The sequence below is a fragment of the Capra hircus genome, chromosome 3 (genome assembly GCF_001704415.2).
Source record: "Capra hircus breed San Clemente chromosome 3, ASM170441v1, whole genome shotgun sequence".
NCBI lineage: Eukaryota > Metazoa > Chordata > Mammalia > Artiodactyla > Bovidae > Capra > Capra hircus.
The window spans coordinates 38,818,503-38,835,583 of NC_030810.1; the positions used below are offsets into that span (position 1 = coordinate 38,818,503).

The following is a 17,081-nucleotide window of genomic DNA, read 5'->3' on the forward strand; positions in this document are numbered from 1 at the left end:
CATTCAGAAAACGAAGATCATGGCATCCGGTCCCATCACTTCATGGGAAATAGATGGGGAAACAGTGGAAACAGTGTCAGACTTTATTTTGGGGGGCTCCAAAATCACTGCAGATGGTGACTGCAGCCATGAAATTAAAAGACGCTTACTCCTTGGAAGAAAAGTTATGACCAACCTAGATAGCATATTCAAAAGCAGAGACATTACTTTGCCGACTAACGTCCGTCTAGTCAAGGTTATGGTTTTTCCTGTGGTCATGTATGGATGTGAGAGTTGGACTGTGAAGAAGGCTGAGCGCCGAAGAATTGATGCTTTTGACCTGTGGTGTTGGACAAGACTCTTGAGAGTCCCTTGGACTGCAAGGAGATCCAGCCAGTCCATTTTGAAGGAGATCAGCCCTGGGATTTCTTTGGAAGGAATGATGCTAAAGCTGAAACTCCAGTACTTTGGCCACCTCATGAGAAGACTTGACTCACTGGGAAAGACTCTGATGCTGGGAGGGATTGGGTGCAGGAGGAGAAGGGGATGACAGAGGATGAGATGGCTGGATGGCACCACTGACTCGATGGACGTGAGTCTGAGTGAACTCCGGGAGTTGGTGATGGACAGGGAGGCCTGGCGTGCTGCGATCCATGGGGTTGCAAAGAGAAGGACATGACTGAGCAACTGAACTGAACTGAAAGTACTATGGATTCGACGTGCTCTTCCTTGCTACGCTATATATGATTAATAATTGTGTACTTGGTGTTGCTGCTGCTAAGTCATTTCAGTCGTGTCCGACTCTGTGCAACCCCATAGATGGCAGCCCACCAGGCTCCCCTGTCCCTGGGATTCTCCAGGCAAGAACACTGGAGTGGGTTGCCGTTTCCTTCTCTAATAATTGTGTACTTGATTCCCTTTAAATGTAGTTTCACAAAACACTAGTGATAAATGTAATATCACTGAATCGGGACTGCTTTAAAAATTCTATTTGGACTTTCTGGTAAGGCTCCCAGAAGCCCTTTCTTGAACTAATGAAGATATCTTTCGATAGATAATAATGTTTAGAAGTATAATCAATGGTGATGATGATGACTGACAGTTAAAAAGTGCCTTTAGGGCTAGGCACTGTTTTAAATGTTATATTAACTAGTCAATCTGCACACCTCTGAGATAGTCATTCTTATTCCCATTTTGCAGATGAGACAACAAATGCACAGAATGGTCATAAAATTTATCTGAAGCTCTAGTGCTAGTAAGTGGTACATTCAGGATCTAAATCCAGCCATTTAGCTACAAAGATCATTCTATTAGCCAAGATGCCATGATTATTTACTAATAAATTAAAGTTCAAGCAGGTTTAGGCCAGTATCACGCTGCTTCTTAATAAATATACTTTACACTTGGCACATCTCAGGGATCTTTTGGTCCCAAATCAGAAGTTAAGAATTGAGGAAAACCTAGGCCCAGAGAGGTTTAAAATTACTTGCCTAAGGTGTCACACACTAAAATTTTTTTTCTAAAAGAGTTATTGCAGATTAAGTTGGAGTCTGTAGGCTAAGGGGTGAATGAGATCCTATTATTCTTTTAATTGAACCATTTCTATGTAATATTTTTTGGTTTATATTTTTCTTATTTCCTTCTACTTTCTATGGTTTGTTCTATTGTTCTTTTTCTTTCTGAGCTGAATGTTCAGCTTGTTAGTTTTTAGTCATCCTTTTAAAATATATGCACTGATAAATGTAAATCTACTATGAATGCTTTCATTATCATGCCATGTTTAGGTATAAATTTTTTCCTCTACGTGCTGACATGTTTTTATCACTCAATTCTAAATATTTTATACTTTATAACAAAAAAGATACTCAAATATCCAGTCTTGAGAAAGAACAAAACTGGAGTTTCACACTCTGATTCCAATGTAAGACCTAAAACCATAAAACTTCTAGAAGAAAGCATAGGCAGTAAGATCTTTGACATCTGACTTAGTAATATTCTTTTTGGATATTATCTTCTCAGGCAAGAGAAACAAAAGCAAAAATAAATAAATGGAAATATATCAAACTAAAAAAGTTTTGCATAGTAAAGGAAACTACTGTCTACTGAATGGAAAAGATATTTCAAAAAGATATGTCTAGTAAGGAGTTAATATCCCAAATATACAAAGAACATAAACAATTCAACATCAAAAAACCAAACAACCTGATTATAAAACAGGCAGAGGGTCTCAACAGACATTTTTCCAAAGAAGATATATAGATAGCCAGCAGGCACATGAAAAGATGCTCAAATGACTAATAATCATGGAAATACAAATCAAAACCTCATATGTGGTCAGAATGGCTATTATCAAAATAGAAGAATCAACAAGTGTTGACAAGGATATGGGGAAAAGAGAATCTTTATGCACTACTAGTGGGAATATAAATTGGTGCAGCCACTATAGAATACAACTAGAGGCACATAGTAGTGGGAAGGAGGAATGAGACGAAGGTAGTCAAAAGGTACAAACCTTAGTCATGAGACAAGAAAGTACAAGGTATGTGACATACAACATGATGAATATAATTAATACTGTGGTATGTTATATATGAAAGCCGTTAAGAGAGAAAGCTAACAGCTACCATCACAGGGAAAACTTTTTTCCTTTTATTTATATCTATGTGAAATGAGCAAGCTCTGGGAGATGGTGAAGGACAGGGAAGCCTGCATGCTGCAGTCCATGGGGTAGCAAAGAGTAGGACACAACTGAGAGACTAAAGAACAACAGAAAAGTGAAACGGGTGATGGATGTTCACTAAACTAACTGTGATAATCATTTCATGATGTACCTAAGTCAAATCATTACGTTGAACATCTTAAACAGTATGTCAATTATAGTTCAATAAAACTGGAAGAAAAAGTATTGTTTGAATGACAATAAAAACAAACACATAAACCATCTCTATCATTCCTAACTTTTAAAATCTATTTTATCAGTTTCTGAAAAAATAGCCTACTATCATTAAGGACTTGTGAGTTTCTCCTTGTAATACTGTCCTATTTTGTCACGTTTTGCTTGAGTTTTTATTTTTCATGCACATCGGTTCAGGATTCCTTTTTTGGTAGTGAATCTTTCATTCTTTCGTTACATAAAAAGTTCTATTATTTGCAATAAAGCCCTTTTGTCATAATAACTACTTTGGTCTATATTAATATTAATATTCTTATACAAACTCTTAGTTTTTTAAAAGAAGCTAGTATATACTGTTCTTTCTACCACTTTATAATAAATCATATGATGTCTTTGATAATAATGTTCATAAAAACAGCTAAAATATGTATTTCCTTAGGGCAAAATTCAGACTTAAATTGAAGAGAGTAAGAAAAACCACTAAATCATTCAGGTATGACCTAAATCAAATCCCTTACAATTATACAGTGTAAGTGATAAACAGATTCAGGGGATTAGATCTGATAGACAGAGTGCCTGATGAACTATGGACAGAGGTTTGTGACACTGTACAGGAGGCAGGGATCAAGACCATCCCCCAAAAAAAGAAACGTAAAAAGGCAAAATGGTTGTCCGATGAGGCCTTACAAATAGCTGAGAAAAGAAGAGAAGCTAAGGGCAAAGGAGAAAAGGAAAGATATACCCATTTGAATGCTGATTTCCAAAGAATAGCAAGGAAAGATAAGAAAGCCTTCCTCAGTGATCAGTGCAAAGAAATAGAGGAAAACAATAGAGTGGGAAAGACTACAGATCTCTTCAGGAAAATCAGAGCTACCAAGGGAACATTTCATGCAAAGATGGGCACAATAAAGAATGAAAATGGTATGGACCTAACAGAAGCAGAAGATATTAAGAGGTGTACAGAATACACAGAAGAACTATACAAAAAAGATCTTCATGACCCAGATAACCACGATGGCATGACCATTCACTGGGAGACAGACATCCTGGGATATGAAGTCAAGTGGGCCTTAGGAAGCATCACTACTAACAAAGCTAGTGGAGATGATGGAATTCCAGTTGAGCTATTTCAAATCCTAAAAGATGATGCTGTTAAAGTGTTGCACTCAGTATGCCAGCAAAATTGGAAAACTCAGCAGTGGCCACAGGACTGGAAAAGATCAGTTTTCATTTCAATCCCAAAGAAAGGAAATGCCAAAGAATGTTCAAACTACCGCACAATTGCACTCATCTCACACTCTAGCAAAGTAATGTTCAAAATTCTACAAGCCAGGCATCAACAATATGTGAACAGAAAGCTTCCAGATGTTCAAGCTGGATTTAGAAAAGGCAGAGTAACGAGATCAAACTGCCAACATCTGTTGGATCACTGAAAAAGCAAGAGTGTTCCAGAAAAACATCTATTTCTGCTTTATTGACTACATCAAAGCCTTTGACTGTGTGGATCAAAATAAACTGGAAAATTCTTCAAGAGATGAGAATACCAGACCACCTTTCCTGCCTCCTGAGAAATCTGTATGCAGGTCAAGAAGCAACAGTTAGAAATGGACATGGAACAGACTGGTTCCAAATCAGGGAAGAACCATGTCAAGGCTGGATATGGTCACCCTGTTTATTTAACTTATATGCAGAGTACATCATGTGAAATGCCAGGCTGGATAGAGCACAAGCTGGAATCAAGATAGCCAGGAGAAATATCAATAACCTCAGATATGCAGATGATACCACCCTTATGGCAGAAAGCAAAGAGGAACTGAAGAGCCTCTTGATGAAAATGAAAGAAGAGTGAAAAAGCTGGCTTAAAATTCAACATTCAGAAAACTAAGATCATAGCATCCCATCCCATCAATTCATGGCAAATAGATGAGGAAGCAATGGAAACAGTGAGAGACTTTATTTTGGAGGGCTCCAAAATCACTGTGGAAAATTCTGAGACAGATGGGAATACCAGACCACCTGACCTGCCTCTTGAGAAACCTATATGCAGGTCAGGAAGCAGCAGTTAGAACTGGACATGGAAAAACAGACTGGTTCCAATTAGGAAAAGGAGTACATCAAGGCTGTATATTGTCACCCTGCTTATTTAACTTATATGCAGAGTACATCATGAGAAACTCTGGGCTAGAAGAAGCACAAGGTAGAATCAAGATTGCCTGGAGAAATATCAATAACCTCAGATATGTAGATGACACCACCCTTATGGCAGAAAGTGAAGAGGAACTAAAAAGCCTCTTGTTGAAAGTGAAAGAGGAGAGTGAAAAAGTTGGCTTAAATCTCAACATTCAGAAAAAGAAGATCATGGCATCTGGTCCCATCACTTTTTGGCAAATAGATGGGGAAACAGTAGAAACAGTGCCAGACTTTATTTTTTTGGACTCCAAAATCACTGTGGTTGGTGACTGCAGCCATGAAATTAAAAGACCCTTACTTCTTGGCAGAACAGTTATGACCAACCTAGATAGCATATTCAAAAGGAGAGACATTACATTACTTTGCCGACTAACGTCCGTCTAGTCAAGGCTATGGTTCTTCCAATGGTCATGTATGGATGTTAGAGTTGGACTGTGAAGAAAGCTGAGTCCAGAAGAATTGATGCTTTTGACCTGTGGTGTTGGAGAAGACTCTTGAGAGGTCCTTGGACTGCAAGTTTTTCCAACCAGTCCATTTGAAGGAGATCAACCCTGGGATTTCTTTGGAATGATGCTTAAGCTGAAACTCCAGTACTTTGGCCACCTCATGCGAAGAGCTGACTCATTGGAAAAGACTCTGATTCTGGGAGGGATTGGGGGCAGGAGGAGAAGGGCATGACAGAGGATGAGATGGCTGGATGGCATCACTGACTCAATGGACGTGAGTCTGAGTGAACTCCGGGAGTTGGTGATGGACAGGGAGGCCTGGCGTGCTGTGATTCATGGGGTTGCAAAGGGTTGGACACAACTGAGCAACTGAACTGAACTGAAAATCACTGCAGATGGTGACTGTAGCCATGAAATTAAAAGACGTGTGCTCCTTGAAAGAAAAGCTATGATCAACCTAGACAGCATGTTAAAAAGCAGAGACATTACTTTGCCAGCAAAGGCCCATCTAGTCAAAGCCTTGCTTTTTCCAGTAGTCATGTATGGATGTGAGAGTTGGACTATAAAGAAAGCTGAGCACCAAAGAATTGATGCTTTTGACCTGTGGTGGTGGAGAAGACTCTTGTGAGTCCCTTGGACTGAAATGAGGTCCAACCAGTCCATCCTAAAGGAGATCAATACTGAATATTGATAGGAAGGACTGACAGTGAAGCTGAAACTCCAATATTTGGCCACCTGATGCGAAGAACTGACTCACTGGAGAAGACCCTGATGCTGGGAAAGAATGAAGTGGGTTGGAGAAGGGGACGACAGAGGATGAGATGGTTGAGTAAGCTCAATGGACATGAGTTTGAGTAAGCTCTAGGAGTTGGTGATGGACAGGGAAGTCTGGCATGCTGCAATCCATGGGTCACAAAGATTTGGACATGACTGAGTGACTGAACGGAACTGAAAATATATATTGAACACTTACTCTATGCCAGGACTTCCCTGGTGGCTCAGACCGTAAAGCGTCTGTCTACAATGTGGAAGACCCGGGTTTGATCCGTTGGGAAGATACCCCGCAGAAGGAAATGGCAACCCACTCCAGGACTCTTGCCTGGAAAATCCCACGGACAGAGGAGCCCGGTAGGCTTACAGTCCACGGCGTCCCAAAGGGTCAGACACGACTGTGCCACTTCACTTCACTATATGCCAGTCACTGTTCTAAGTACTTTTTGTATGTTAATTCTTTTAATTCTTACAACAATCCTGAGGTAGATGTTATTTTCTGCATTTTAAAGGGAAGTAAACAAAAACACAATTAAAAGTTCAACTGACAGATATTCCATCTTCTCCCTGAAGATTACAAAGACCTTAAATTTGTAATTCCTTTCTGCTTCCACATATATCTTCCAAGTTCTTATGGTCTATTAGTACTTGTTTTTAACCCACTCTTTTGCCTTATGGTCAGCAGGATTGGTAATCACATTGTTATAACTAGGTTTACAGATTTACCGACATGCTTGCTAATTTATTATTTTACCACTGCTCTTTGCATTCCATTCCTTTATTTGAGGCTCAGTTATAAGCATGTATGCACAGAAGAATATTCTTTAATAATCTTTCAAGGAGTATCTGTGAATGGTTAATTTTCTCAGACTGAATGAAAATACCGTTACTTCATTCTTACTTCCTGAATGAAAAATTCAGATGTGATTTCAGTTGGTGTTATTCCATTTCCTGCTGCAGTCTATAACTACTGATGAGAAGTCTAATGGCAGCCAGTTGCTAAAGTTTTCTCTTTGTTTTTGATGTTCTGCAGTTTTATTATGATATGATTAGGTATGAATTTGTTTTAATTCATCCTGCTCAGACAAAGCATGTTATTCTAATCTGGAAATTCCCATCTTTCCTCAACTATGAAAACCTGATAGTCCGTATAACTTAGACTACTGCCTCTGCTCCTTTTTCTCTTCTTTATTGTAGAACTCCTATTTGACATATGTTGGAGTTTATTCTATCCATTACTTTTCTTTACTGTTTTATCATATACTCCATCTGTGTATCTGTCTATGCTGTTGACACTGCTCCAATCTGGGGTGATTTCTACACATCTATTGTCTATTTTACAAGTACTTTCTTTGACTATGCAAATTTGGTGTTTATCCTTCCACCCCAACTATTAAAAACCAGAAGCATTCTTAGGAGTAAAGGAACAGAAAATTTTACCATCTTTTCTCTCCTCTAAAAAGGATACTACTTTGGAAAAATTTGCCAAGTGGTACTTGCCTGGAGAATCCCAGGGACGGGGGAGCCTGGTGGGCTGCCATCTATGGGGTCGTACAGAGTCGGACACGACTGAAGCGACTTAGCAGCAGCAACAGCAGGGATGGGGATGACCCCTACTAAGGGGTAGGGCAGTATAATGACACACACACAACCATACATAAACGTAATCAATATACATGATGACAAATGAGAGAGAGAGAGTGTGTGTGTAGGTGTATCTTCACTGTATAAACTGGAAGCAGTCACTCCATTTGAAGACTATGTAGAATTTAAGTAGAGCGAAGACTCAGATCTAGATTTTTTTCCTTTTATAACTGTAAATAAATTTAAATTTAATATTGCCACCTGTTCACATAGTATGTAATTCAACTGAACATAGAAAGCACATATAAATACCTGGAGGAAGAATATTCCAGGTTGAAAGAAGTGCAAGTACAGTTCTTGTGGAGGCAACAGGCTCAGCATGATTGACAAATTGCCAGAAAGTAAGAGTGGCTGAAGTACTGTAAACATGGGAAGGGCAGGAGAATAAATGAGACAGATGAGATGATCAGGTATTGAATGACATATAGCCCTAAAAGTCATGATAAAGTTTTGCACTATATCCTAAGAGTGATGGGAAGAGCACCTAAAATGTCTTTGAAAATGTGCTTTAAGCAGAAGTCCTTATTTAAATTGTACCTTGTGTTTTGTATAATACTTAAAAAGTAACACTGTTAACAGAAGTTATAATTTCATTTAGAACTTAAGTTGTAAGACTCAAGCTTTTCTATTTCTAAAATACAATAAGATGACATATTAGGAAAATCAATATAATGACTACAAATGACATAATCTGCTATAAGATCCTAGGCAGAATTCTGAGACTTGTGTGAGAACTATATATCAAAGAATACATAAAACACATATGTACAGTTTAATGAATAATTATAGAGTGAACCAGCATAGCCATCATATAGAAATAGAATATTACCAGCACCCTAGGAACTCTTGCTATATGACTTTTCAAAAAACAGCTTACCAAGTACTATAACCGGTGATAATTATCCACTTAAATGTCAACTGAGATCATGTGACCAATCTTTTTATGGGCAAAAGAAATGTTCCCTTAAGTCCATATTTAATTTCAATATGGAAATTAAGTATGTATCCACTTAATATCTATTCCCATTTCAGTATAGAGATGTTTCATATCTAAGGCACTAATTTTTAATTTTAAACAAAAGGTGTATCAAATGAATTAAAGAAAAAAACAACAACACAGAACTATAGAGCTTGAAGAAAACATACACATCTTCATGTATTTTTGAAGCAAACTTAACAGTGATACCTTTAAGATTAAGAAGCACCTGATTAAAGTCATTCAAAAGTTAAGATCTCATTACAGGTTTCATTACAACAAATTAGGTAAAATGAGGAGAATTCGTTGTTTCTCTGTAGCTTCCAGTATATACTTAGCACTCAAATGTTTTACAATAAGTATGAATCAGGCTAATCACAGAATATCTAAAATATATTCTTTTAAATTTAAGCCTAAAAAAAAAAATTTAAGCCTACTTAGTATTTCATATTATAAAAACTTGACATGTCACTGATTCACGACTTTTATACAATATTAAAAATTAAGCCTATGAAATCTAGATTCCTACAGCTTTTAAATGAATATTTTAGCAATAAACTACCAGAGGATAAGAAAGATGTGTGGTCAAAATTAAACTAACAACAATTTAAAATAAAGAATTTCATATTAAAGTTAGATTATTCTCTAACAGTAATTATACAAACCTTTTGCAAGTACACTTAAAATAGTAACAGAAGAGAATGAAATACAATAAACAAGCTATAAAGACACAGGAAATGTAGATAAAACTAAATGGACAACATGAATAAAAATAACATTTAGAAGTATTATTCTTAAAATGTAGTGCACTACCTGAATTATGCACCCTCTAATTTATGCACATGATGGATAGCTTGTTAACTTGTTAAGGGGCTATACTATTATAATTGATAGTGGCTGAAGGCAGTCAGGCCATAATTTCTATTTAATGGATGGGAAAGTAAGGTAACAAAATCTACAGCACCATTTTAATGTAACTGCCTAGAGTTTACATTTATGTCCAAAGTATTACCTATATTCTAGTCTTTTCTATGTTGAATTCTTTAAAAAAGACAAAAATCAGCTGCTGCAGGATTCACGTATTATTAAATAAAAATTCCAATTTAACCAATACCTAGAAAAAAATCTCACAATAAGCAGAAAAGAATGTTCAACTAACCATTTGACGGTCCATTTCTGTTTTCTTGTTCTTTTGAGCTTGTGGGAGAAGCAATTGGGCTCATTTGACAGGTTCCAGTTGTTGGAGAATAGGCTGCAGCACTTTTCTTCCTTGTGATTTTAGGAGAATCAAATGACTAGAAATAAATATTAATTTGGGACAAATATATTATGTTTAGTTACAGACCTTCGGAAATACATTTGAAAAACTCAAAAAATTCAAACAAATACTCTTTTTTTTGCTCTTTCTTTTTTGATTTAAATATACACCATTACTATCTTCAAAGTGAACACTGGTATTTCAAGGTATGCACATTTTTCAGGTCTCCATACTAATTAGGGTATCTCAATCTAATGATTATGAAGTTTTAACACTGAAGGGTTGCTACCTTCTGAGATGGTATTTCCAAGCAAGTAGAGATGGCCAACTCTCACAGTTACATCCTGACATTTGCTGTCAGCATGAGCGTGGCGGCTGCAACGGCACACGAGCACAGCCGAAGAGCTACCCCACGTCCAAGGTCAGGGGCAGTGGCCAAGAGGAGTTACCCCACGTCCAAGGTAAGAGAAACCCAAGTAAGATGGTAGACGCTGAGAGAGGCCATCAGAGGGCAGACAGACTGAAACCACAATCACAGACAACTAGCCAATCTAATCACATGGATCACAGCCTTGTCTAACTAACTCAGTGAAACTAAGCCATGCCATGTGGGGCCACCCAAGACGGGCGGGTCACGGTGGAGAGGTCTGACAGAATGTCGTCCACTGGAGAAGGGAATGGCAAACCACTTCAGTATTCTTGCCTTGAGAACCCCATGAACAGTATGAAAAGGCAAAATGATAGGATACTGAAAGAGGAACTCCCCACGTCGGTAGGTGCCCAATATGCTACTGGAGACCAGTGGGGAAATAACTCCAGAAAGAATGAAGGATGCAGCCAAAGCAAAAACAACACCCAGCAAAAACAACAGCTCTGGATGCGACTGGTGATAGAAGAAAGGCCTGATGCTGTAAAGAGCAATATTGCATCGGAACCTGGAATGTCGGGTCCATGAATCAAGGCAAATTGGAAGTGATCAAACAAAAGATGGCAAGAGTGAACATTGACATTCTAGGAATCAGCGAACTAAAATGGACTGGAATGGGTGAATTTAACTCAGATGGCCATTATATCTACTACTGTGGGCAGGAATCCCTTAGAAAAAATGGAGCAGCCATCACAGTCAACAAGAGTCCAAAATGCAGTACTTGGACGCAGTCTCAAAAACAACACAATGATCTCTGTTCGTTTCCAAGGCAAACCATTCAATACCACGGTAATCCAAGTCTATGCCCTGACCAGTAATGCCAAAGAAGCTGAAGTTGAATGGTTCTATGAAGACCTACAAGACCTTATAGAACTAACACCCAAAAAAGATGTCCTTTTCATTATAGGGGACTGGAATGCAAAAGTAGGAAGTCAAGAAACACCTGGAGTAACAGGCAAATTTAGCCTTGGAGTACAGAATGAAGCAGGGCAAAGGCTACCAGAGATCTGCCAAGAGAACGCACTGGTCATAGCAAACATCCTCTTCCAACAACACAAGAGACAACTCTACACATGGACATCACCAGATGGTCAACACCGAAATCAGATGGATTATATCCTTTACAGCCAAAGATGGAGAAGCTGTATACAGTCAGTAAAAACAAGACCAGGAGCTGATTGTGGCTCAGATCATGAACTCCTTATTACCAAATTCAGACTTAAATTGAAGAAAGTGGGGAAAACCACTAGACCATTCAGGTATGACCTAAATCAAATCCCTTATGACTATGCAGTGGAAGTGAGAAATAGATTTAAGGGCCTAGACCTGATAGACAGAGTGCCTGATGAACTATAGACGGAGGATCATGACATTGTTCAGCAGACAGGGATCAAGACCATCCCCAAGAAAAGGAAATGCAAAAAAGCAAAATCGCTGTCTGAGGAGGCCTTACAAACAGCTGTGAAAAGAAGTGAAGCGAAAAGCAAAGGAGAAAAGGAAAGATCTAAGCATCTGAATGCAGAGTTCCAAAGAACAGCAAGGAGAGATAAGAAAGCCTTCCTCAGTGACCAATGCAAAGAAACAGAGGAAAACAACAGAATGGGAAAGACTAGAGACATCTTCAAGAAAATTAGAGATACCAAGGGAACATTTCACACAAACATGGGCTCAATAAAGGACAGAAATGGTATGGACCTAACAGAAGCAGAAGATATGAAGAAGAGGTGGCAAGAATACAGAGAAGAACTGTACAAAAAAGATCTTCAAGATCCAGATAATCCCAATGGCATGTTCACTCACACACACCTAGAGCTGGACATCCTGAAATGTGAAGTCAAGTGGGCCTTAGGAAGGCCATGAACAAAGCTAGTGGAGGTGATGGAATTCCAGTTGAGCTATTTCAAATTCTAAAAGATGATGCTGTGAAAGTGCTGCACTCAATGTCAGCAAATGTGGAAAACTGAGCAGTGGCCACAGGACTGGAAAAGGTCAGTTTTCATTCTAATCTAAAAGAAAAGTAATGCCGAAGAATGTTTAAACTACCATACAATTCCACTCATCTCACTCGCTAGTAAAGTAATGGTCAAAATTTTCCAAGCCAGGCTTCAGCAATACGTCAACCATGAACATCCAGATGTTCAAGCTGGTTTTAGAAAAGGCACAGGAACCAGACATCAAATTGCCAACATCCACTGGATCATGGAAAAAGCAAGAGAGTTCCAGAAAAACATCTATTTCTGCTTTATTGACTATGCCAAAGCTTTTGACTGTGTGAATCACAATATACTGTGGAAGACTCTGAAAGAGATGGGACTATCAGACCACCTGAACTACTTCTTGAGAAACCTGTATACAGGTCAGGAAGCAACAGCTAGAACTGGCCATGGAACAACAGACTGGTTCCAAATAGGAAAAGGAGTACGGCAAGGCTGTATATTGTCACCCTGCTTATTTAACTTATATGCAGAGTACATCATGAGAAATGCTGGGCTGGAAGAAGCACAAGCTGGAATCAAGGCTGCTGGGAGAAATATCAATAACCTGAGATATACAGATGACACCACCCTTATAAAGTGATGAAGAACAAAAGAAACTCTTGATGAAAGTGAAAGAGGAGTGAAAAGTTGGCTTAAAGCCCAACATTCAGAAAACTAAGATAATGGCTCTGGTCCCATCACTTTTTGGCAAATAGATGGGGAAACAGTGGAAACAGTGTCAGACTATTTTTCTGGACTCCAAAATCACTGCAGATGGTGAATGCAGCCCTGAAATTAAAAGACACTTGCTCCTTGGAAGGAAAGTTATGATCACCCTACACAGCATATTAAAAAGCAGAGACATTACTTTGCCGACAAAGGTCTGTCTAGTCAAGGCAATGGTTTCTCCAATGGTCATGTATGGATATGAGAGTTGGACTGTGAAGAAAGCTGAGCACCGAAGAATTGATGCTTTTGAGCTGTGGTGTTGGAGAAGACTCTTGAGAGTCCCTTGGACTGCAAGGAGATCCAGCCAGTCCATCCTAAAGGAGATTAGTCCTGAGTGTTCATTGGAGGGACTAATGTTGAAGCTGAAACTCCAATACTTTGGCCACCTAATGCGGAGAGCTGACTCATCTGACAAGAGCCTGATGCCGGGAAAGACTGAATGCAGGAGGAGAAGTGGACGACAGAGGATGAGATGGTTGGATGGCATCACCGACACAATGGATATGGGTTTGGCTGGGGTCTGGGACTTGCTGACGGACAGGGAGGCCTGGCGTGCTGCGGTTTATGGCGTCGCAGAGTCGGACACAACTGAGCGACTGAACTGAGCAGAACTTGAAGGATAATTACAGGGCTAGGCAAGAGAAATGTTCAGCAGTTTTCTTAGTAAGACCCACAGGAAAATCCTTGGAAGAGTTAGTGCTGTCCTTCAACTTCACAAAGTTGCTCTGACACACGTCCTAATGATAACCAAAATAATGTTCAGACAATTGAGTATAGCATATAAGGCCTTTGAGAATTTGACCTATTCTAAATAAATCCTCTCTGCAGCTTCCTGCTCTGTGTTTACATAGACCTTGTGTATACGTCTTACTGGAGTTAGTGAATTCTAATAATTCTTTACATTTCTGTATACTCCACTAGGATTTATGTTTCTGAAAATAAATTTTTTTCATTTTTGTTGTCTAGAACTAAAAAATGTATGATGAATGGATGATTCAAAAGGAACAGACCAATAAACTTAGCCACATCATTCCACTCAAAATATATTCATGTGTTCATTCATACATTATTAAATGACACCTATAGTCCCAGACTGCAAAGAGGTGTGACCCAAATAAAAGAAGAATTAGTGTCGATACAGACATGCAAGAAAGAAGATGGAGAAAGTTCAGCGCAATGAGTTACATCCACTTGCCACAGTTCATTAGGTTGCAAACCACGAGGATTAATACCTTGTGCGATAGGTCGAAGATGTAGGAGTCTACAAGTAGAGCAATTACTAATAATTTCTTTAGCCTGGGGGTATGGGATTTTCCACTGGAGAAGGCAATGGCACCCCACTCCAGTACTCTGGCCTGGAAAATCCCATGGACGGAGGAGCCTGGTAGGCTGCAGTCCATGGGGTAGCGAAGAGTCGGACACGACTGAGTGACTTCACTTTCACCCACTGGAGAAGGAAATGGCAACCCACACCAGTGTTCTTGCCTGGAGAATCCCAGGGATGGGGGAGCCTGGTGGGCTGCCGTCTACGGGGTCGCAGAGTCAGACACGACTGAAGCAACTTAGCAGCTAAGCAGCAGCATAGTCCCAGTCACTTAAGCTATTCACATTTCAGTGCAGTTCAGTTTAGTCACTCAGTTGTATCGAACTCTTCGAAACCCCATGGACTGCAGCACACCGGCTTTCCTGTCCATCACTAACTCCTGGAGCTTACTCAAACCATGTCCATCGAGTCAGTGATGCTATCCAACCATCTCATCCTGTGTCATCTCCTTCTCCTCCTGCCTTCAATCTTTCCCAACATCAGGGTGTTTTCTAAAGAGTCAGTTCTTTGCATCAGGTGGCCGAAGTATTGGAGTTTCAGCTTCAGCATCAGTCCTTCCAATGAATATTCAGGGCTGATTTCCTTTAGGATGGACTGGTTGGATCTCCTTGCAGTCCAAGGGACTCTCAAGAGTCTTCTCCAACACCACAGTTCAAAAGCATCAATTCTTTGGCACTTAGCTTTCTTTATGGTCCAAACTCTCAAATCCATACATGATTACTGGAAAAACCATAGCTTTGACCAGACGGATCTTTGCTGGCAAAGTAATGTCTCTGCTTTTTAATATGCTGTGTAGGGTGATCATAGCTTTCCTTCCAAGGAGCAAGCATCTTTTTATTTCATGGCCGCAGTCATCATCTGCAGTCATTTTGGAGCTCCCAAAATAAAGTTCCTCACTGTTTCGTTTCCCCAACTATTTGCCATGAAGTGACTGGACCAGATGCCATGATCTTAGTTTTCTGAATGTTGAGTTTTAAGCCATCTTTTTCATTTGGGCCTCAGCTAATCTTTCACTGTTTGGTCCCTCACTCATAATCCACTTTCTCTAAATACTCATCATCACACTATTAATTGTTTCCTGTTCTGAATTCCCTTTAAACTTGTTTTCTATAATACTCACCACCCAGGATCTGGCTAGCTAATGTATATACAGGAATGAAGCAAATTGTTCTGGCCTCATAAACAGCAGAGAACAGTTCTAAAGACAGTATGCGTGCTATAGAAATTTGAAGAGGGAAAATCAAAATAGTCTGCAGTAATCTCACATGATTCCTGTGAGAAGGAAGCGTGAGGCTTAGATGAGTGAAAACAAAAGGTATGAAAAACCTGAAATGTAGAGATGAAATGGACAGCAAAGGGTGGATTTGGGGGATAAAGGAAATGTCTAAAGGGTCATGATATGTTGCAAACATTGTAGAATTACACTTTAGCTTGGTTGCTGACTTGAAATAGTTATATAATTCTCTACTGTTAACTATTCTTTAAGACACCATGGCAGAAATAGTAGCTATGTTACCTTTTCCAATAATTTTGGTATTAGTTCCAGAATCTATAGCATCAATTATTTTTTTACAGTTAAGATTTTAAAGGATAGATACTTCTTTGTATTGGGGGAACAAAAGGCGTTCTATTCTTTATTTTCTATATCTACTGTAGCCACAAATGTAACCAATATCTTTTAAAAAAAAATCAAACTATAATATCAAGTTATAGCTCTAAAGCAATCTTTTTCATAAGGTGAAAGGGTTTTAAGTCTCTTTATCAGGTGGCTATTATTACCTCTCTACCTTGAGTTTTCACCTGTTTATATGTATTCAGTCATAAACTATGACATTTATCCAATCCAACCCCACTCTTCTAAGAATTTATTGCCCAGAACTATTTCACAGTGTATGTACAAGAAATGAAAGTCACTACGCTAATGTACATTGATGTCAATCTGTTTTCCTATTTTCACCAAAAATTATTTTTCCAATTGCCAAATATCTAAGCATTGCAACTGTAGATCATATATTTCTCCTTGAAAACAATTTTCTAGCTTTCGCAAAATCGATCTTCGTTGTGTGTACATGTGCATGCACATGTGTGTGTATATATAAAATTTTTGTCCTCACCTTAAAAATACTAAGGCTTCTCCTTTGCTAGCTTTTTTTTTTGTGATCTGTGTTGATTACGAGGGAAAATGTCTGTCCACAATTGTAATGTGTGTGTGTGCTTAGTCACGTCCAACTCTTTGCGGCCCGTTGGGCTGTAGCCCACCAGAGTTCTCCCCATGGATTCCAGGCAAGAATACTGGAGCAGGTTGCTGTTTTCTAATTCAGATATTCCCAACCCAGGGACTGAACCTGAGTCTTTTGTACTTCCTGCATTGGCAGGAAGGTTCTTTACCACAAGTGCTATCTGGGAAGCCCATATAATGGTAATATACTGGAAAAAAGAAAATCTACCTTTCTCTACTATCCCACTAA

General features: G+C 39.0%; 1 protein-coding gene across 3 annotated transcripts in view; it reads right to left on the reverse strand.

Annotated features, from left to right (window-relative positions):
- ITGB3BP (integrin subunit beta 3 binding protein) overlaps positions 1 to 17,081 on the reverse strand; it is a 90,820-nt gene that overhangs the window by 44,742 nt on the left and 28,997 nt on the right. For all 3 annotated transcript variants that reach the window (XM_018045059.1, XM_018045053.1, XM_005678320.3), the window contains one exon: positions 10,059 to 10,194. In XM_018045059.1, the coding sequence (XP_017900548.1) occupies positions 10,059 to 10,194 (136 nt within the window). The remainder of the gene's footprint in view (positions 1 to 10,058; positions 10,195 to 17,081) is intronic.